The sequence below is a fragment of the Hordeum vulgare genome, chromosome 5H (genome assembly GCF_904849725.1).
Source record: "Hordeum vulgare subsp. vulgare chromosome 5H, MorexV3_pseudomolecules_assembly, whole genome shotgun sequence".
Lineage (NCBI taxonomy): Eukaryota > Viridiplantae > Streptophyta > Magnoliopsida > Poales > Poaceae > Hordeum > Hordeum vulgare.
In genome coordinates this window covers 2,121,713-2,139,975 of record NC_058522.1, presented here as the reverse complement: position 1 = coordinate 2,139,975, position 18,263 = coordinate 2,121,713, and the positions used below count along the sequence as shown (strand labels likewise).

At 49.3% G+C, this 18,263-nt stretch overlaps 2 protein-coding genes and 1 pseudogene across 2 annotated transcripts; 1 reads left to right on the top strand and 2 right to left on the bottom strand.

The window, feature by feature from the left end:
• The first annotated feature begins 367 nt into the window (after positions 1-367).
• On the top strand, positions 368-2,814 carry LOC123397841 (protein NUCLEAR FUSION DEFECTIVE 4). Its single transcript, XM_045092371.1, has 2 exons — positions 368-856; positions 1,522-2,814. The coding sequence occupies exons 1-2, from the start codon at positions 404-406 to the stop codon at positions 2,674-2,676; spliced, it is 1,608 nt and encodes a 535-aa protein (XP_044948306.1). The 5' UTR covers positions 368-403; the 3' UTR covers positions 2,677-2,814.
• Positions 2,815-2,882: 68 nt separating this feature from the next.
• LOC123397840 (AAA-ATPase ASD, mitochondrial-like) lies at positions 2,883-6,015 on the bottom strand. The gene has a single exon (XM_045092370.1). The coding sequence runs from the start codon at positions 4,995-4,997 to the stop codon at positions 3,042-3,044; it is 1,956 nt and encodes a 651-aa protein (XP_044948305.1). The 5' UTR covers positions 4,998-6,015; the 3' UTR covers positions 2,883-3,041.
• Positions 6,016-6,544: 529 nt separating this feature from the next.
• On the bottom strand, positions 6,545-13,373 carry LOC123452588 (annotated as a pseudogene).
• Between the last annotated feature and the right edge of the window lie 4,890 nt (positions 13,374-18,263).

Here is an 18,263-nt window from a genome sequence, read left to right as displayed (position 1 = left end):
ATTAACCATGCTCTAACGAACACACGGTTGCTCGCTAAAAAGTACTCCCTCCGTTCCTGAATATAAGACCTTTTACGAATTACACTATGAACTATATACAGATGTATATAGACATATTTTAAAGTATATATTCACTTGTTTTGTTTCGTATGTAGTTTATAGTAGAATTTTTGAAAGGTCTTATATTTAGGAATGGAGGGAGGGAGTAAGACGCAGATGAGTAGATCTATTTTCCATTCATCACAGTTGCTGTGGCTTCTTCTCAGTGGGCCCACCCTGTCAGCGACACACGGCAGCTTGTGGGTGCCACGTAGCCTACGTGTCAGCGTAAAGAGGTCTTCGAAGCCACCGAGCTAAAAAAAAGACATTCTTTTTCTCCTCTTGTGTTCCGGCGGCGGCGGCGATGGCGGCCAGGATGCGCGCGCGGACGCGGTGGTCGGCGCTGGCGGCGAGCGCGCTGATCCAGTGCTTCGCGGGCGGCAGCTACTGCTTCGGCGTCTACTCGCCGGCGCTCAAGGCGTCGCAGGGGTACGACCAGTCGGCGCTCGACGCCGTCGCCTTCTTCAAGGACGTCGGCGCCAACGTCGGGGTCCTCTCCGGCCTCCTCGCCGCGTGGGCGCCCGCGGGCGGCCGCCGGCGCCCCTGGATCGTCCTCCTCACCGGCGCCGCGCTCTGCGCCGCAGGGTACCTCCCGATGTGGCTCGCCGTCGCCGGGGTCGCGCCCGCCCCGCTCCCGCTCGTCTGCCTCTACATGCTGCTCGCCGCCCAGGCGCAGACCTTCCTGAACACGGCCGACGTCGTCACCGCCGTCGAGAACTTCCCCGACCGCCGCGGCACCGTCATCGGCATCATGAAGGTACTGCCGATCCATCCCCTTACTCTGCTTTCTACACTCTCTGCTCTCTTCCTCTGCATCATCCCATCTTCATCAGTAATCGATGTAATTTGCTCTGTGAGTTACTAACAATTCAAAGGTGTATGCAGACAATCCACAGTAGTAGAGAGATGTATGCTGAAGCTAGTTAAGGAAAGTGATTTTTGATGCAACACAAACATTACAGATAAACTGTTCTAGAAAAGCTCAATAATGTGATTTGTTAAGACTTGTAGTAATTCATCCAGTACAACCATTCTAGGAATTCTTGCTCCCTAGGCAGCAAAGCATCGCTGGTTCTAGACAAGTACAATTGTGTAGGTACACTAACTGTTTCATAATAATGTTTTCTGGTCCAGAGACATCAGAGAGGCAATAATGCAGTGTTCATTCGCTGGCCTCATCCTCTACCTACCACACTGGGTGGAGCTATTGTTTTCGTCTTAGTTGTTCTAACTTTCGGTGTTATTGTCTTGAGTTTTCCCATTAATTAACTGTATTCCTAGCCCCGATGATGTGAACCTGTGTGGATCCAACATTGCGCACACTTAATTTGCTCGATGATCCCAGCCTGCACTCTGTTTCCCAACAACAAAGCAAACTACTCCTTTCAATGACATTGATTCATCTGTTTGATTTCCAAACAGGGGTTTCTAGGCTTGAGCGGAGCGATACTGGTCCAAGTACAGCGCACCCTCCTTATCGATCCTGGCAATTTCATACTTATGCTGGCAATATTACCCACGGCCATCGCGTTGCTGCTCATGTACTTTGTCGACGTCCACAGCGCTCATCAGCGGTACAACAAGAAGTTCCTCGATGCTTTCTCTCTCATGGCCGTTACCGTCGCTGTGTACCTGATGGTTGTCATAATCTGCGACCAAGTTTTCATGATAAGTTCAGCCGGGCAGAGCGTCTGCTTCGCGATACTCCTGCTGCTGATCATGTCTCCAGCGGCTATTGTTGTAATGGCTCAAAAGACGGAATCGAAGCAGCGAGAGGAACCAACATTGGATGAAAGGACGGGACTACTTCGTGGGGAGACCGCGCAACAGGATTCTGAAGACGGCAGCTCTAGCGCTGCACTTGTGGGATCTGGTCAGGACATGCCGTCAGACAAAGAAAACCTGAACGTGGTGCAGGCCATGTGCAAACTCGACTTCTGGCTGCTCTTCCTCGCGATGGCCTGCGGGATGGGATCGGGGCTGGCCACGGTGAACAACATCAGCCAGATCGGGGGCTCCCTTGGCTACACCAGCAGGGAGACCAGCACTCTGGTGTCGCTATGGAGCATCTGGAACTTCTCAGGGAGGTTCGGCGCAGGATACGTCTCCGATCACTTCCTCCGGTCGCGAGGAGTCGGCAGGCCTTTCTTCATAGCAGCGACGCTCCTTGTCATGGGCGTAGGCCACGCCATCATCTCCTCCGGCTTCCATGCGTCGCTCTACGTCGGCTCGGTCCTCGTCGGCCTGTGCTACGGGTCTCAGTGGGCTTTGATGCCGAGCATAACGTCAGAGATCTTCGGGCTGAACCACTTCGGCACCATCTTCAACACGGTGGCCGTCGCGAGCCCCGTTGGCTCTTACGTCCTCTCGGTGCGCGTGGTCGGGTTCATCTATGACAAGGAGTCGCCGCAAGGTGAGCTTGCCTGCGCGGGTAAGCACTGCTTCGCACTCTCCTTCATGATCATGGCATGTGTCTGCCTCTTGGGGTCTGCCGTAGCGTTTGTATTGTTCATCAGAACGAGGAAGTTTTATAGGCGGGTTATATACGCCAGGCTGCTCTCTTTTGTAGATAAATAAAATGAGGAAATGTATATATGCAAACGATGCTCAGTTTTCCTAGCAATTGGTACTGTAGCATTCTCTTTATACAGTAACAATACAATGGTCACTTCCTGTGTGAATAAGCAAATGAGAAAAGAGACCAATATTATTTAATTTCAGTCGACTGATACATACTTTACATGACTTGTCTTCTTACATCAATACCATGTTATCATTCGGTATTGTAGCATAATATGTAGCAACATTATAACGGACATTTCCTGAAAAGAAAGCAATGCTATTTATTTATTTTATTTTATTTCAGTTGAGTGATATATAATTTATTTGAGCAGACACTGCATCCGTCTGTGTTTGTAAGGGAGCACTCGACTCCTGTAACTTCACTCGTCACCTTGCTTGAGGTCTCCATTGGCTTCCTCCATTATTTTGTCCTTCCCTTCGTCTTTCTTTGCCTCTCCCTCCTTTTTATCCTTGGCATTTTTCGCTTCAGCCTCTTTGGCCTCCTCTTCCTCCTTCGCCTTTGCCGCTGCCGCGTCTTCCTTGGCCTGCTTGAGCACCTCGATGAGGCCTGCCAAGCACACGTCGGGATCCCTCTTCTTCTTCTTGGACATGGGCATCAGGTTCTCTGCCACATCAGCAGGCGACATGTTGGTCTCTTCAAGGAGTTTCTGGATCTCGCTGAAGAGCCCATGCCCCACAATGTCTAGATAGTTCTTGGCGAGCACCTTGAAGCTCTCAAAGCGACAGTAGGACATCTCGATGTGCTTGTCCATCCTACCTCGCCGAATCAACGCCGGGTCCAGCTTCTCCTTGTGGTTGGTCGTGAAGATGATAATCCTCTCACCTCCGCACGCAGACCATAGCCCGTCGATGAAGTTAAGAAGGCCCGAAAGCGTTACCTTGGTTTCATCGTCCTTCTCTGGCTCCATTGGTAGCTTGGCTTTGTCGTTGTCATCCGAGTCCTTGTCGCCTGCGGCCTTCTTCTCCTTGCGGCGTTTTCCTGTGAGGTCAAGGGAGCAGTCAATGTCTTCTATGACGATGATGGACTTGCCCGTTGTCTCGATGAAGAGCTTCCGCAGCTCGGTGTTGTTCTTGATGGCCGTGAGCTCAAGGTCGTAAACGTCGTAGTCGAGGAAGTTGGCCATGGCGGCTATCATGGTGGACTTGCCAGTGCCGGGCGGACCATAAAGGAGGTACCCGCGCTTCCACGCCTTGCCGACCTTAGCATAGTACTCCTTGCTCTTTTGGAACGCCATGAGGTCATCGATGATGGCCTCCTTCTGTTTGGGGTCCATGGCAAGGGTGTCGAAGGTCGCTGGGTGCTCGAATGGGATGTGGCTCCAGACGCTCTTTTTGGCCCGGTAAGGGCTCCAGCTGTTGTTGGCGTTGTTGGTGAAGAGGCAGCGCTGGCGGTTCTTAACGGTAACGTTGCGGCCCTCACCAAGGATGAAAGGCAGGTAAGAATCGATGACGAGGTCGTGGTGTCGCTTATGAAAGACGACGCGGTAGAAGCGCCTCTCATCCTCGCCAGGGTAGAAACTGATGACATTGGCCTTGGATTGCTGCTTGGAGGCATACCACCAGAGCTTGGCACCAGAAAAGTCATCGGTGACCCCCTCGTGGTCGTCGACAGAGACCTGGATGTTCTTGCTATCCTTGCCTAGCTCGGCCTTCAGCCTGCGCGCGCCACGGGCACATGCGTCGCTCAGGTAGGCCTCGACAGCAATGAATAGTTCGCTTCGCTGGAAGCGCTCGGCGCGGTTCTCAGAGATGGTGATCTCAAGGTAAGGGTTGATGTAGGCGGTGATCTTGGCAGCCAAGGTGGCGAGGTAGAGGCGGAGGGTGTCCGGCACATGGTTCTGCACCATGGACCATAAGAAGATGGCGCTCGCTACCGCCGATCCAAACCATGGCAACCACTCCACCATCGCCGCCATGGCTGGACCTCTTGATGTTGTGTATTGAGGCTTTCTTGTTGGAATGCTATAGCTGGATCTGCACTGGAAGCGCCTGCATATGTGTGTATATAATGCTGGATAGTGGTGTGGTGATTTACTTAGGTTGACCTGAGTCTGAGTCTGAGTCTTTGTTTTTGTCGTCATCGTCGTCGTCGGGGCAATGTTCGACTTTGTCTTTGTCGTCATCGGGACATATTTGTGTTCTTCTTTGCCGTCGTCGGAGCAGGTGACGAGGAGCTGCTGGAGCTGAGAAGAATCTACAGTCCATGCACGCATGGAAAAAACCTGTGGATTCCCTTTCCCCAGTACGTTTGAGACAGGGGAGTGAGAGGTTGGGTTTAGCCAAAGGAATATTATTATTCCTGTTGAGAGATACATATTTTGTTTTGTCCCTCTGTCTTTTTCCTTGGCTTCGCACTCTCCTCCATGATCATGGCGTGTATACCGCTCATATTGTTCGTTGGAACGAGCAAGTTTTATAGGCGGGTTATATACGCCAGATTGCTGTCTTTTGTAGAGAAACGAGGAAATGTAAATATATATGCAAACGGAGCTCCGTTTTCATTCTGTTCTTACAAATCATGTTAGCGTTTAGTATTGTAGCATCATCTCTATATGGAAGTGAGAAAAGAAACCAATATTATTTCATTGGAGTTGATTACTTGAGTAACACATTTTTATCGGAAAAAATATATTAAGTGATACATAATCTACATCTTGTTTATGAAAGGGAGCACTAGTGAACAAAGCTAGTTCTTGGCGAATACCTTGAAGCCCTCGAAGCGGCAGTATGACATATCAATGTGCTTGTCCATCCTACCCCCGACCCTACCCCCGACGGATTAGAGTTGTGTGGTGCTTTACTTAGGTTGACCTAGGTCTTCGTCTTTGTTTTTGTCGTCGTCGGAGCAACTTCGACTTTGTCTTTCTCGTCATCGGAGCAGGTCCGTATTCTTCTTTGTCGTCGTCGGAGGATGGAGGAGATTCGTCTTCACCGTCGTCGGAGCAGGTGAGGAGGAGCTGTCGGAGCTGTGAAGATTCTGCAGTCCATGCACTCATGGCAAAAAACCTGTGGATTACCTTTGCATTTTAGACAGGGGAGTGAGAGGCTGGCATTTCGTATTGTAGTACCATTCCATAGTCCATACATAGGAATATTATTATTCTTGTTGAGGGATACATATTTTGTTTTGTGCATATGTCTTTCTCCTCAGCTTCGCACTCTCCTTCATGATCATGGAGTGCGTCGTACCTCTCATATTGTTGTCGTACCTCTCATATTGTTCATCGGGACGAGCAAGTTCTATAGGCAGGTTATATACGCCAAAATGCTGTCTTTTGTAGAAAAATGAGGAGATTTGTGTCTGTATATATATAGTTCTTGAGTTATGGGTGGTGATTTACTTAAGTTGAGTTATATAAGTGGGGCCGGTGGTCGTTGTCGTCGTCTGAGCAGGTGAAGATGAGCTATCAAAGCTGGGTAAGTTTATGCACCCATGGAAAATATGCAGAACTTGGTTCCTTAATAAATTAATTACTACGTAGATGAAAGGGAAAATTCTGATTTGGGTTTGGGTTTCATATAATTAATTAGTTACTGAATGAGCAGGGTAAGTTTTGATCGCTAATTGCGTTTTCTATCACTGTCATGCGTAGTGAGGATATTGTGTTGGTGAAATGGTAAGGAAGCTTGTTATGCGTTTTCTAAGACTTGTTAGCGTTTTGATGCAGGTAAAGTGAATGTGTCTTGGTAGCATTTTGTATCGTTTTACCGGAAATATTGCAAATGAGAGATGAAACAAATTTCTATATATAGGTAAGGGCGCACATATTACAAATGAGAGATGAAACAAATATTGTTTCAGTTTAGAGATGACATATTTTCTTTATACAAACATGTGTTTTTTTTATATAAGGGGGCACTAGTGAACAAGCTCAGTCTTTTTTCCTTGGCTTCTAGGCTTGATGTCACTTTACTTGTCACATTTCTTGATGTCTCCATTGGCTTCCTGATCCGGTGCTTTGTCCTTCCCTTTGTCTTCCTTTGTCCTTCCCTTTGTCTTCCTCCTTGGCTTTCTTTGCCTCCGCCTCCTCTTTCTCCTTGGCTTTCTTTGCCTCCGCAGCCTCCTCTTCCTCCTTCGCCTTGGCCGCTGCCCCATCTTTCTTAGCTTGCTTGAGTGCCTCGATGAGACCTGACAAGCACAAGACGGGGTCCCTTTTCTTCTTCTTCGACATCGGCATCAGGTTCTCTGCCACGTCAGCAGGCGAAATGTCGGTTTCCTCAAGCAGCCGCTGAATTTCCCCAAATAGCTCATGCTCGATGACATCTAGGTAGTTCTTGGCAAGCACCTTGAAGCCATCGAAGCGGCAGTAGGACATCTCGATGTGCTTGTCCATCCTTCCTCGACGGATCAGCGCCGGATCGAGCTTCTCCTTGTGGTTGGTGGTGAAGATGATGATCCGCTCACCTCCGCAAGCAGACCATAGCCCGTCGATGAAGTTGAGGAGGCCCGAGAGCGTCACCTTGGTGGCCTCGTCCTTCTCTGGGTCCATAGGTAGCTTGGGCTTGTCATCCCCGTCGGAGTCCTTGTCGCCAGATGCCTTTTTATCCTTGCGGCGTTTTCCGATGAGGTCGACCGAGCAGTCGATGTCCTCTATGACGATAATGGACTTGCCCGTGGTCTCGATGAAGAGCTTCCGTAGCTCGGTATTGTTCTTGACGGAAGTGAGCTCGAGATCGTAAACGTCATAGTCCAGGAAGTTGGCCATGGCGGCGATCATGGTGGACTTGCCGGTGCCGGGCGGTCCATAAAGGAGGTACCCGCGCTTCCACGCCTTGCCCACCTTGGCATAGTAATACTTGCTCTCCTGGAACGCCATGAGGTCGTCGACGACGGCCTCCTTCTTATCGGGGTGCATGGCGAGCGTGTCAAAGGTGGCAAGGTGCTTGAAGGGGACGTGGCTCCAGACGCTGTTGCCGCGGTAGGGGTTCCAGGTGCGGCTGGCGTTGTTGGTGAAGAGAAGGCGCTGTCGGTTCTTGACGGTGACGGCGCGACCCTCGCCGAGCACGAAGGGCAGGTAGGAGCCGACGACGAGGTCGCGGTGGCGCCTATGGAAGACGACCCTGTAGAAGCGCCGCTCGTCCTCGCCGGGGTAGAAGCTGATGGCTTGGGCCTTGGACTGCCGCTTGGAGGCATACCACCAGATGGTGGTGCCGGAGAAGTCGTCGGTGACCTGGAGGTTCTTGCTGTCCTTGCCGAGCTCGGCCTTGAGCTTCCTTGCGCGTGTTGGCTTTTGAACGTGCGTATGCAGCCGTACAGGCGTGCCTACGCGATTCTTGCTTCGGTCGGCTACTTGACTGAACTTGCATAACTAGCGACACGAATAAAATTGACCGATGGATTTGATGGCTAAAGGCCCGTGTCGAGCCTTTGCTTTGTATTGTTGTTCGTTTTTTCTGGTGTTACAAGCAACACCCCTAGGGTGCCTCTTATACACGTCCACAAGGGACTATGAAAATAGACTAAGACTAGGTATCCTAATACTACTAGGACTCGGTTTGGCTTTCTTTCCTAATCCTACAGGAATAGGGCAACGTGATTAACTCACATTCACCCCCTAATCACGATGTCCTTACTTTCGACCTGGGTCCCAAACACGATTGCTGCTTCTCGTAACTGTTATCATCGGCATGGCCTTTGCCGTCCCTTGCAACATTTTATGGACCGGCTTTACTGTCGTCGGCTCGTCCATAGCTTCATGACAACACTCCTTTTTGGTCGTGTCTTTAATCTTCACCTCTTCTTCGGTGCTTTGTAGACTGTCCTTCGGATCATCGAGGGCACATCTTTTGAACCTGAGCGTGACCATACTTCGGTCTAACTTTGAATTCCAAGCTCTTGGCGCTTGCATCAGCCCGTAAAGTGCCTTCTTGAGCTTGTCAACTTCCGCTTGTTCGTCTTTCTTCTCGTAGCCGAGGGGTTGTTCCACGTACACTTCTTCTGTGAGATCACCGTTGAGGAAAGCGGATTTAACATCCATATGATGAACCTTCCAATCCTCTTGTGCTGCCAAAGCTAGGAGCACTCTCACTGTCTCGAGTCGAGCAACTGGTGCAAACACCTCATTATAGTCAACTCCTTGACGTTGTACGTAGCCCTTTGCAACGAGTCTTGCCTTGTACTTCACAATGGCACCTTCCGTGTCCTTCTTTAACTTGTAAACCCACTTCAAACCAATCGCCTTTTGGTTCAAAGGTCGGGTTACCAAAGTCCACGTGGCATTGCTCTCAATCGCCTTCATCTCCTCATCCATGGCATGCGTCCAGCTAGGACTTTTGCTCGCCTCTACGAAGTTCGTCGGCTCCTCAACTCCGAATAGACATAGTCCGGAGTACTCTAGCGTAACTGGCCTTGTGTACTTGTAGACTTTCTTGAGGGTCTTGTAGCGACGAGGCCCTGAGGAATCCGTTGTGGCTTGCGAAGGAGGCGACACAAATTGTGTCGGTGTTGATGCACTTGAGGAAGACGGCTGACTCCCGGGCATGTCATCGACATCCGTGTCGTCGGCGTAGTCGTCATGACCGTGACCATCATCTTGATTGTCGTCATCACTATGCGCCTCGTTGTCGATGTTGTCGTTGAGATCTCCGCCTGTGTAGTGCGCATCGTTGTCGCTATCTCCTTGCGACCTATGCACGTCGTCATCGGTGTCGGCACCATGATGATCACTACCATTGTGGTCACCTTGGTTGGGCTCTTGCCAACCACCTGGACATCGTTCCCTCCATCATCATCAGTTGGAAATTCAACCATGAATATGTTACCATTTGGAGCACCGTCGGTTGCTGCACTCCAATTCCACGCTTTGTTTTCTTCAAACACGACGTCGCGTGAAATCCGTAGACGCTTGGTTTGTGTATCGTAGAAGCGGTATGCCTTGGTGCCGGAACTCCTGTCATATCCGATGAACACCATCTTGGTGCTACGATCGGCAAGCTTTGAGAGGTGCGGCTCCGCCATCTTCACATGTGCCACGCACCCGAACGTCCGTAGATGAGACACATTCGGCTTACGTCCGTAAATTTCTTCATACGGAGTCTTGCCGATCACCGCCTTCGTTGGAGCCCAGTTGAGAAGATAGACAGCCGTCGAGATAGCTTCTCCCCAAAAAATCCCCGGGAGGTTCTTGCTCTTGAGTAAACTCCTTGCTATGTCAACGACGGTTCGATTGCACCTTTCAACGACCCCGTTCTGTTGTGGCGTGTAAGGTGTCGTGAGGAGCCTTTTTATGCCAATCTTCTCGCAATAGTCGTTGAACTCGTTCGACGTAAACTCTCCGCCGCGATCTATCCGTAGAGCGCGAACCTTCAGCTTGTGTTCCATCTCCGTTGCAGCCTTCAGCTTCTTGAATGCTTCAAACGCCTCATCTTTAGATCGTAGGAGAATGACCCACATATATCTCGAGTAGTCGTCTACCACAAGGAAGAAATACTTCTTTCCCGCGTGAGTTGCCGGGGTGATAGGGCCACATAGATCACCATGGAGCAGCTCGAGTGCATCACTTGCACGATAGGTAGACTGAGCAGGGAACGGCCTGCGGTGCTGTTTTCCAACCAAGCACCCGTCACATACTCGATCAACATGGTCGATAACTGGCATCCCGGATACCATCTCCATCTTTGACATCTTCTTCAAGGCGTAGAAGTTAACATGTCCAAATCTAGCATGCCATAACCACGAATCATCATCACTCTTGGCAAGCCAACACTCCGGTTGAGATTGATCAAGGTTGAGGATATAGAGTCTACTCCGTGTGGGATTAACACGAGCTAGCACGTTTCGGAGGTTGTCGAACATCGTCATCACTCCGTTCTCGATATTCACCTTGCATCCATTCTCGTCAAGCTTCCCAATAGAGATGATGTTGTTGCGAAGCCGTGGGATGTAGTACACTCCGGTGAGTATGCGATGTTCGCCTGTGAGACCCTCGAAGAGGACAGATCCTTGCCCACAAATCTCCACATTTGAACCATCACCAAACTTGACCGAGCCTTCAACATCATATTCCAGCTCGAGAAATTTCTCCTTGCATCCCGTCATGTGGTTACTAGCACCCGTGTCGAGATACCATGACACTTTGTGATCCCCGGATAACTTAGGTGTCACATTCTTCTCATGAAGTAGCACCTTCCGGCTTGGTTTCAGCGAGATCATAAACTTCGGCCATCAGAAGACCTGGACCTTCGTCTTCCTGCTTTGCCAAATTTACCTCGATCTCCCGCTTGTTAGGCTTCGGACAATCATTTGCAAAGTGACCCATCTCGTTGAAGTTATAGCACTTGACCTCGGACATATCCAAGTTTCGTTGTTTCCGCCCTTTAGATCGGTCAGCTTACCACGACCTTGTGGCTTGCCTTTTCCTTTGCCTTCGCCGGTTTGTCCGCCGCGCATTGCGTTGCTTGAGTCTTCGTTCCCATCACGCCTTCCTTTGCTACTTGGGGACTCCCAATTTGCACGCGAGTACATGAGTTGGTCACTACCTCCTCCGTTGCCTTTCCGACAGCCACGAGCATTCTCTTCCCACGTCCGCAGGCGTCCGATCGCCTCCGTTATGGTCATGTCGTCGATGTCGTAAAGCTGCTCGAGCGTGCCGATGATGTACGTGAATTTATCAGTCACCGAACTGAAAACTTTCTCTACAATCTCGGTTTCATCGAGCTTTGCACCAAGCGCGCGGATCTCTCCCACCAAAGTAGTAAGACGCATGGCATAGTCGTTCACCGATTCAGTTTCCTCCATCTGCAACTTGTGAAATTGGCGTTTCAGCACTTGTGCCCGAGCCTTGGTGACGCGATCTTCTCCGATCCTCATCTCGTTGAGTGCGTTCCACACCTCTCTTGCCGTCTCGAACTCCGCCAATGTCATTAGCACGGAATCCGGCACGGACTGGGCTATGTCGGCCATGGCACCTTCGTCGGACTCGTCATTGACGTCTTCGTCCGTGATTGCCTGCCACACTCGAATGGTTCGGAGAATAATCTTCATCTTCACCACCCACACGCCGTAGTTGGCGTCGGTGAGCATCGGGCACTGGATGGGGATGTTGCGATGCGCCTCGACGTTGGCGTCGCCCGTTCCTCCACCACTGGTTGTTGACTTGCCGCCCTTCTTCACCTTGCCGCCGTTCTTGTTCGCCTTGGGACCGCCTTTGCCGGACTTGACCGACTCAGCGTCGTTGTCCGTCATCGTAGATCGTAGATCGTCGAGGCTCTGGTATCAATTGTTGGCTTTTCAACGTGCGTATGCAGCCGTACAGGCGTGCCTTCGCGATTCTTGATTTGGCCGGCTACTTGACGGAACTTGAGTAACTAGCGACATGAATAAAACTGATCAATGGATTTGATGGCTAAAGACCCGTGTCGAGCCTTTGCTTTGTATTGTTTTTTATTTCTTCTAGTGTTACAAAGGACTATGGAAATAGAGTAGGACTAGGTATCATAATATTAGTAGGACTCGGTTTTGCTTTGTTTCCTAATCCTATAGGAACAGGGCAACGTGATTAACTCACAGCGCGGCGGGTGCAGGCGTCGCTGAGGTAGGCCTCGACGACGAGGAAGAAGTCGCTGCGCTGGAAGCGCTCGGCGCCGTACTCGGAGATGGTGATCTGGAGGTAGGGGCTGAAGCAGGCGGTGAGGTAGAGGCGGAAGGTGGGGGGCACGTAGTTGTGCAGCACGGACCAGAGGAAGATGACGGTCGCCACCGCCGACCCGAGCCCCGCCCACCATCATTGCCGCCATTGCTCCAACAGGAAAGCGCTGTTAATTTCGATGGAAAATTGTACCTCGACCTGAACGCAAACACATATGTATATATAGAGTGCCAGTGATTCGTGTGGTGATCTGCTTAGGTTGAAGCTGAGCAGCGTGTAGTCGTCGGTCGTCGGAGGCGAGAAGGGCGTCGATGGAACAGTCCAAGGAAATGAGGTTATATATTACTTAACTCTGAAGGCGGTGGCAAATGAGGAATTGGTTGGTTCAGTCTGTTGCCAATTGCCAAGATTCTACGATGGTTGATTGCATCTCTGATCAGACTGACAGCCCGATTATAGAACAGAGACGACGTAGGCCAGTCGTCGGCATTTCGAAGCAAGCATGGCATGGGTGACGACATGATTTTGGAGACGGCTGAGGATGCATGACGCCATGTAGTAATACTTATGACAATGGTTACATGTAAATTAACTGAATCTGCTTTGGGGTGGTGGATTTCGTGACAAAGGAAGGAGGAGGCAAGGCACATCACCCATGACGAGAAGGGGGCGCAGCGACGGATCTCACCTGCCGACTTCTCTCGCGACCCGCGACTCCTAGGGTTCCCGCCGCCGCCGGCCGTCTCCGCCCCCCTCCCCCCTCCCCCTCCCGGATCCGCCCCGGGAGGTGGCCGGGGCGGCGCGAGCTTCGCCCCTCTTCGGCCTCCCTCCTCCTCCTCCCCTTCCTGCCGCCGCCGACGGCCGCCCCCGGCGCTTGGCCGGGTGGTGTTGGCGGCGGCGGGACTGCCTGTCCGCGCGCGCCTCCATGCCCGGGATATGGGGGCGGCGACGGTGCTCCTCGGCTCGACGACAGTCCGGCGACCCGACAGCAGTGGCCGGCGACGCCTGAGGTGGTGGCGTTGCCCCTTGGCGATGAGACGGCATGGTGACGCAGGTTGGCCGGTAGCGCGTCCCCGGCCCAGATCTAGGCCATGTGGGCCCCATCTGGGTCCTAGCGGGCCGGTTCCCGGCGTGGCTTCATCGTCGTCTATGTGGTGAGGAGGAGGAGCAGCTCGGACGTGGGGCGACGACGCCGAAGGCGCGCCTGCTACAGCGCGATGGCGGGAGCTTTACGGGCGTGGAGAGCCCGACCGGGCCTGTGGGCCCACGGCCTGGTATGGTGCTGCTATTGTGTCCGGTCGGCTGTCGTCGTCGACGGTGGAGGTTGTACCCTCCCGCGTGCCGACGGTGTTGTGGCCCTAGTCCCGGCTCCTATCCCCCGCTGTGCAGGCCTCACTTCATGGTGCCGTGGTGAGACGGCGTGGAGGCTTGATGACCGTGGTGGCGCAAGATGGTGGTCGCTTTGGTGGCAGGCTCTGGAGCATCCGAGGTAAAGGTTGGTATCGGGGAAACCCCTGTCGGCCTGGCCAACACCGATGCGGCGACGCTTGTGGGTGCCGCCGGACCTTCCTGGAGGCCGTCGGGGGCGACCCTTCCTCTTGCCTCGTCAAGTATCGGGGGAAATCCTTGGCAGCAGCGTCGTCATCGTCGCGGTCCTTCTTGAAGGTGTTGATTGGTACCGGTGCTTCGGAGCCTTGGAGCTTGGTGGGATATCTTCGGTGGCGCAGTGGTCGTGAAGCTTCTTCGTTTTCGTTGATCCGCCGTTGTCGGCATTTTTTTTCTTGTTGTTTCTCTTTCGTTTCTTTTGGGTGTGATTGTGCTGCTTCCGCCCCAGCACCTGCTGTTGACTGTATCGGTTGGTTGCTTTGTAATACAAAGCGGGGGGAAACCCTTTTTCGGCAAAAAAAAGAAGGGGGCGCAGCGGTGAGCACTGGCCTCCGGTGATTCATTTCCGTTTCGGAAAATTTCACACGCTCGATAGGTCATGCCAAATAAATTTGTGGATTTCAGCAAGACTTCTATTATGAAGTAGGAATTATCGATTGTCCGTGATTTGCCGGAATAAGAATTGAACGATATTCCGGGAAAACATAGGCCATGTTAATTGACTAATGCTTAGGGTTGACTTTCATTCTGTCGGAGCTGTTTGTGTGACTTTCAGTCTATTTCTTGAAGGAGGAATCCTGATAGTTGTTGTGGTGGTTGTTTCGACTTCTTTTTCTCGTGATATATTTTTTTGAACGAAAGGGGTTTTCCCCCGCCCCATTTTTATAAATGAAGCAACCACAGTTTTGTTACAACCCAACATCGAGACAAAAAAAAGATCTGAAAATTACAGGAAAACAGCTAACAGTCTTAGCTAGAGCCACCATCATTTTTCTCCCGAAGAGGGGTTACAACCCAAAGATATTTATTTGAAGACTAGGTTCCCTATCCCCTCCCCCAGGTTCATCTCCAAGCAATTCGGAGCAGTTCCCCGCGTCTCTTGTCCAGTTGCCTGATGAAGTCTCGTAGCAGATCCGCCTGAGCACCGGAGAACAAAAAACCGTCATTGATTGAGATGAATGTCCAGCTTTGCAAGAATATATTTCACACTTCTCCAGATGCGGCCCTGAAAACAAAATTCATTTCTAAGCTTCCATATGCTCCACAAGGAGGCAACAATCACCATGTTAACCACACAATTCTTCTTATGATCTTTCCACAGCACAATAATATCACCAAAACTTAAAATTTCTGATTTTTCAAGTGTCTCCGAGATGAAACCCCACAACTGTCTAGCTACTATACAATCAAAGAAGAGATGTTGTACTGTCTCCTTGGAGCTACAGAAAAGGCAAGTATTATCCTCAACAGGTCTACGTTTTTCCAAATTATCTCTTGTTAGTACTTTATTATGAACACATAGCCATAAAAAGACATGAATTTTTTGTGGACAAATAACTTTCCACATGCTATCCCCAGTGGTAGAAACCACACCCTCAAAATTAATCTGACTGTAGAATGACTTAACTGTGTAAACACCTTTCGATCCCAACCTCCATATAGGTGTATCTAGATCACCAGACAACCTCTCTCGCTTAACCACCTCAACCAGATGATTCCATAAAGAAAGACCTTCTTGATCTACACATCTTCTGAAGGTTAGACGCAATGTACTACCATCCCACACGTGGGCTAACGTGCAGTCAATCTGATTACAGATACCATACAGCCCCCAAAACTGGGTTTTTATGGAACAATCCCCAGCCCACACATCATCCCAAAACTTAATAGATTCACCATTACCTAACTTCCACTTATAAAAAACTTTAGCTCCATTTAGAGCCCAAGTAATACTCTTCCAAAAGGATGAGCCATTGTTTTCCCCACACCACAAGATGTTATTGGAGTTAGACATGTATTTATATTTGATAATCTTTTTCCAATCTCTCTCAGAATCATCAAGAAAACGTTTCCCCCACGAGGCCAACAAGGCCATATTGAATTCTTTCAGATTAGGAATTCCCAAGCCCCCATATTCCTTTTTCCTAGTAATTTGCCCCCACCTAGCCAGGTGATATTTATGGTGATCCTCAAGATCCCCCCAAAAGAAGTGAGCCATCTGGGTGTTGATGGCATTAATAGCCCACTAAGGAAATTTAATCACCGACATAAGGTAGGCAGGAATGCTAATAATACAAGCACACAACAGAACAATTTTCCCTCTGTATGTAAGAAATCTCCCCATCCATCCAGCCAAGTTTTTAATAATCCTATCAATGATTGGCTGGATATCTTTCCTCCTAAGATTATCATAATGAAGGGGGACTCCAAGATACTTAATGGGAAATCTCCCAAGTTTACAACAAAAAATCTACGCAAACTCCTTGGCTTGCTCTTCTTCCACATTAATGGTCATAAGATCACTTTTGTGGAAGTTGATTTTCAGCCCTGAGAGGTTTTCAAAGCAAGCCAGCAGCCATTTAAAGTGTCTAGCTTTATTTGCAGAATTCTCTAAAAAGAGAATAGTATCGTCTGCGTATTGTAAACTAATCACCCCTCCGGGTATAATATGAGGCAGAAGCCCCGCAATCAAACTTTGATCAGCAGCTTTTTGTAACATCTTGGTAAATACATTAGCAACTAGATTAAAAAGCAGTGGGGAGGAGGGGTCCCCCTGCTTGAGCCCTTTTCCCCCCAGGAAATGGGGACCCACAGTATCATTAATTTTAACACTAAAAGTGCTATTGATCATAATGCTTTTAATCCAGGAAATCCCCCTATTCCCAAAGCCCCTGGATTGCAGCATATCAAAAAGAAACTCCCAATTAACTCTATCATAAGCCTTTTCATAGTCCAGCTTAAGAACCAGGCCCTGAGACCCAGATTTCTTAACTTCATGGATCACTTCATGGGCCATCACCACACTCTCCAAAATATATCTCCCTTTGATAAAAGCAGTTTGATTAGGGGAGATAAGTCTATGCCCAATAGGGGCCAATCTATTGGTCATAGCTTTAGAGAAAATATTAACACAACAATTACTTAGACTAATAGGTCTAAATTTTTCATTTCCCGAGCATCTTGCTCTTTGGGGATGAGGACAATCAAAGCAAAATTGAGCCTACGAATGTCCAGATTACCCTTCTCAAAGTCTTTAAATAACTCCATAAAATCTTGCTTAATCACCTCCGAGAAGGTCTGATAAAACAGGAAAGAAAGCCCATCTGGGCCCGGGGCACCATTGGCATAACTGCCAAAAATGGCAGTTCTAATCTCTTCTTCAGAAAAATCTCTTTGGAGGGAAGCATTTTTCTCCTCATGACCAGATCTTCCTCCTCCCAAAAGGAAGTCCCCAGATTAATGTTACGCTTTGGTTCGTAGCTAAAAAGCTTTTTATAGAAAGAGGTCGCTACATCTAACATCCCTTCAGTAGAATGAACTGGGCCATTTTCTCCAACCAGCACCGAAAGATGATTCTTACGATGTCTATGGTTAGCTAACGCATGAAAATACGCATTGTTCCGGTCCCCATCTATAATATTACGATCCCTCGCTCTCTTTCACAAGGCCGTCTCTTCCTGTTTCCAGATAAGATCCAGTTCAACTTTGATAGCATTAAGTCTATCTCTGTCTCCTGCACTTAACTGGTTCTTTTCTGAAAACACATCTAAGATATCATATTCGAGCAAAAGCTCTCTCTTCTTCTTCTTAAAGCTAGCCTCCATATTAATACTCCAGCCTTTAATCTTTTTCCGAAGGAGTCTAACTTTGTTCATCCATCTATCTATTGGATCTCTCCCCTGAACAGGGGTATTCCAAATACCTGTCACTAACTCTTTGAACCCAGGTTGGTTAATCCACCACTTCTCAAACCTAAAAGGTTTAGGTGAGGTAACTCTCCTCCTCCCAGTATCTAGAATGAGAGGAGTGTGGTCACTCCCCACTCTTGGTAAGGCAGAAAGTACAGACATAGGGAAATAACCATCCCAAGTGGCAGAAACCAACACCCTGTCAATAGCTGCAAAAATAGGATCTTCCTGATTATTACTCCATGTATAACACCTATTTGCCACATTAATCTCCATTAAGGCCCACTTGTTAATTCAGTCATTAAATAAATAAACTAAATGATGGTTAACCACCCCATTATTCTTATCAGCCACAGACCTAACCAGATTGAAATCTCCCCCAAAGATAACAGGGTAAGAAATCCCAGTCATCACATCATGGAGCTCAGCTATAAATTCTACTTCAGTTCCATGTATGATATGCCACAAACTGCCACAAACTGCCAAATAAAGCCATCTTTCTTGTCCTTAAGAGTAGTAATACAACAAAAAAAATTGTCTATAAAACCAATGATCTCAAATAAATTCTTATTAAGACCCACAATGATCCCCCCTGCTGTGTTAACTGTAGGTAGTGAGTGCCAAGCATAATCTCTATTACCAGTAATTTTATTAAGGATGTTTACATCAATCATCTCTTTTTTGGTTTCAAAGAAACCCA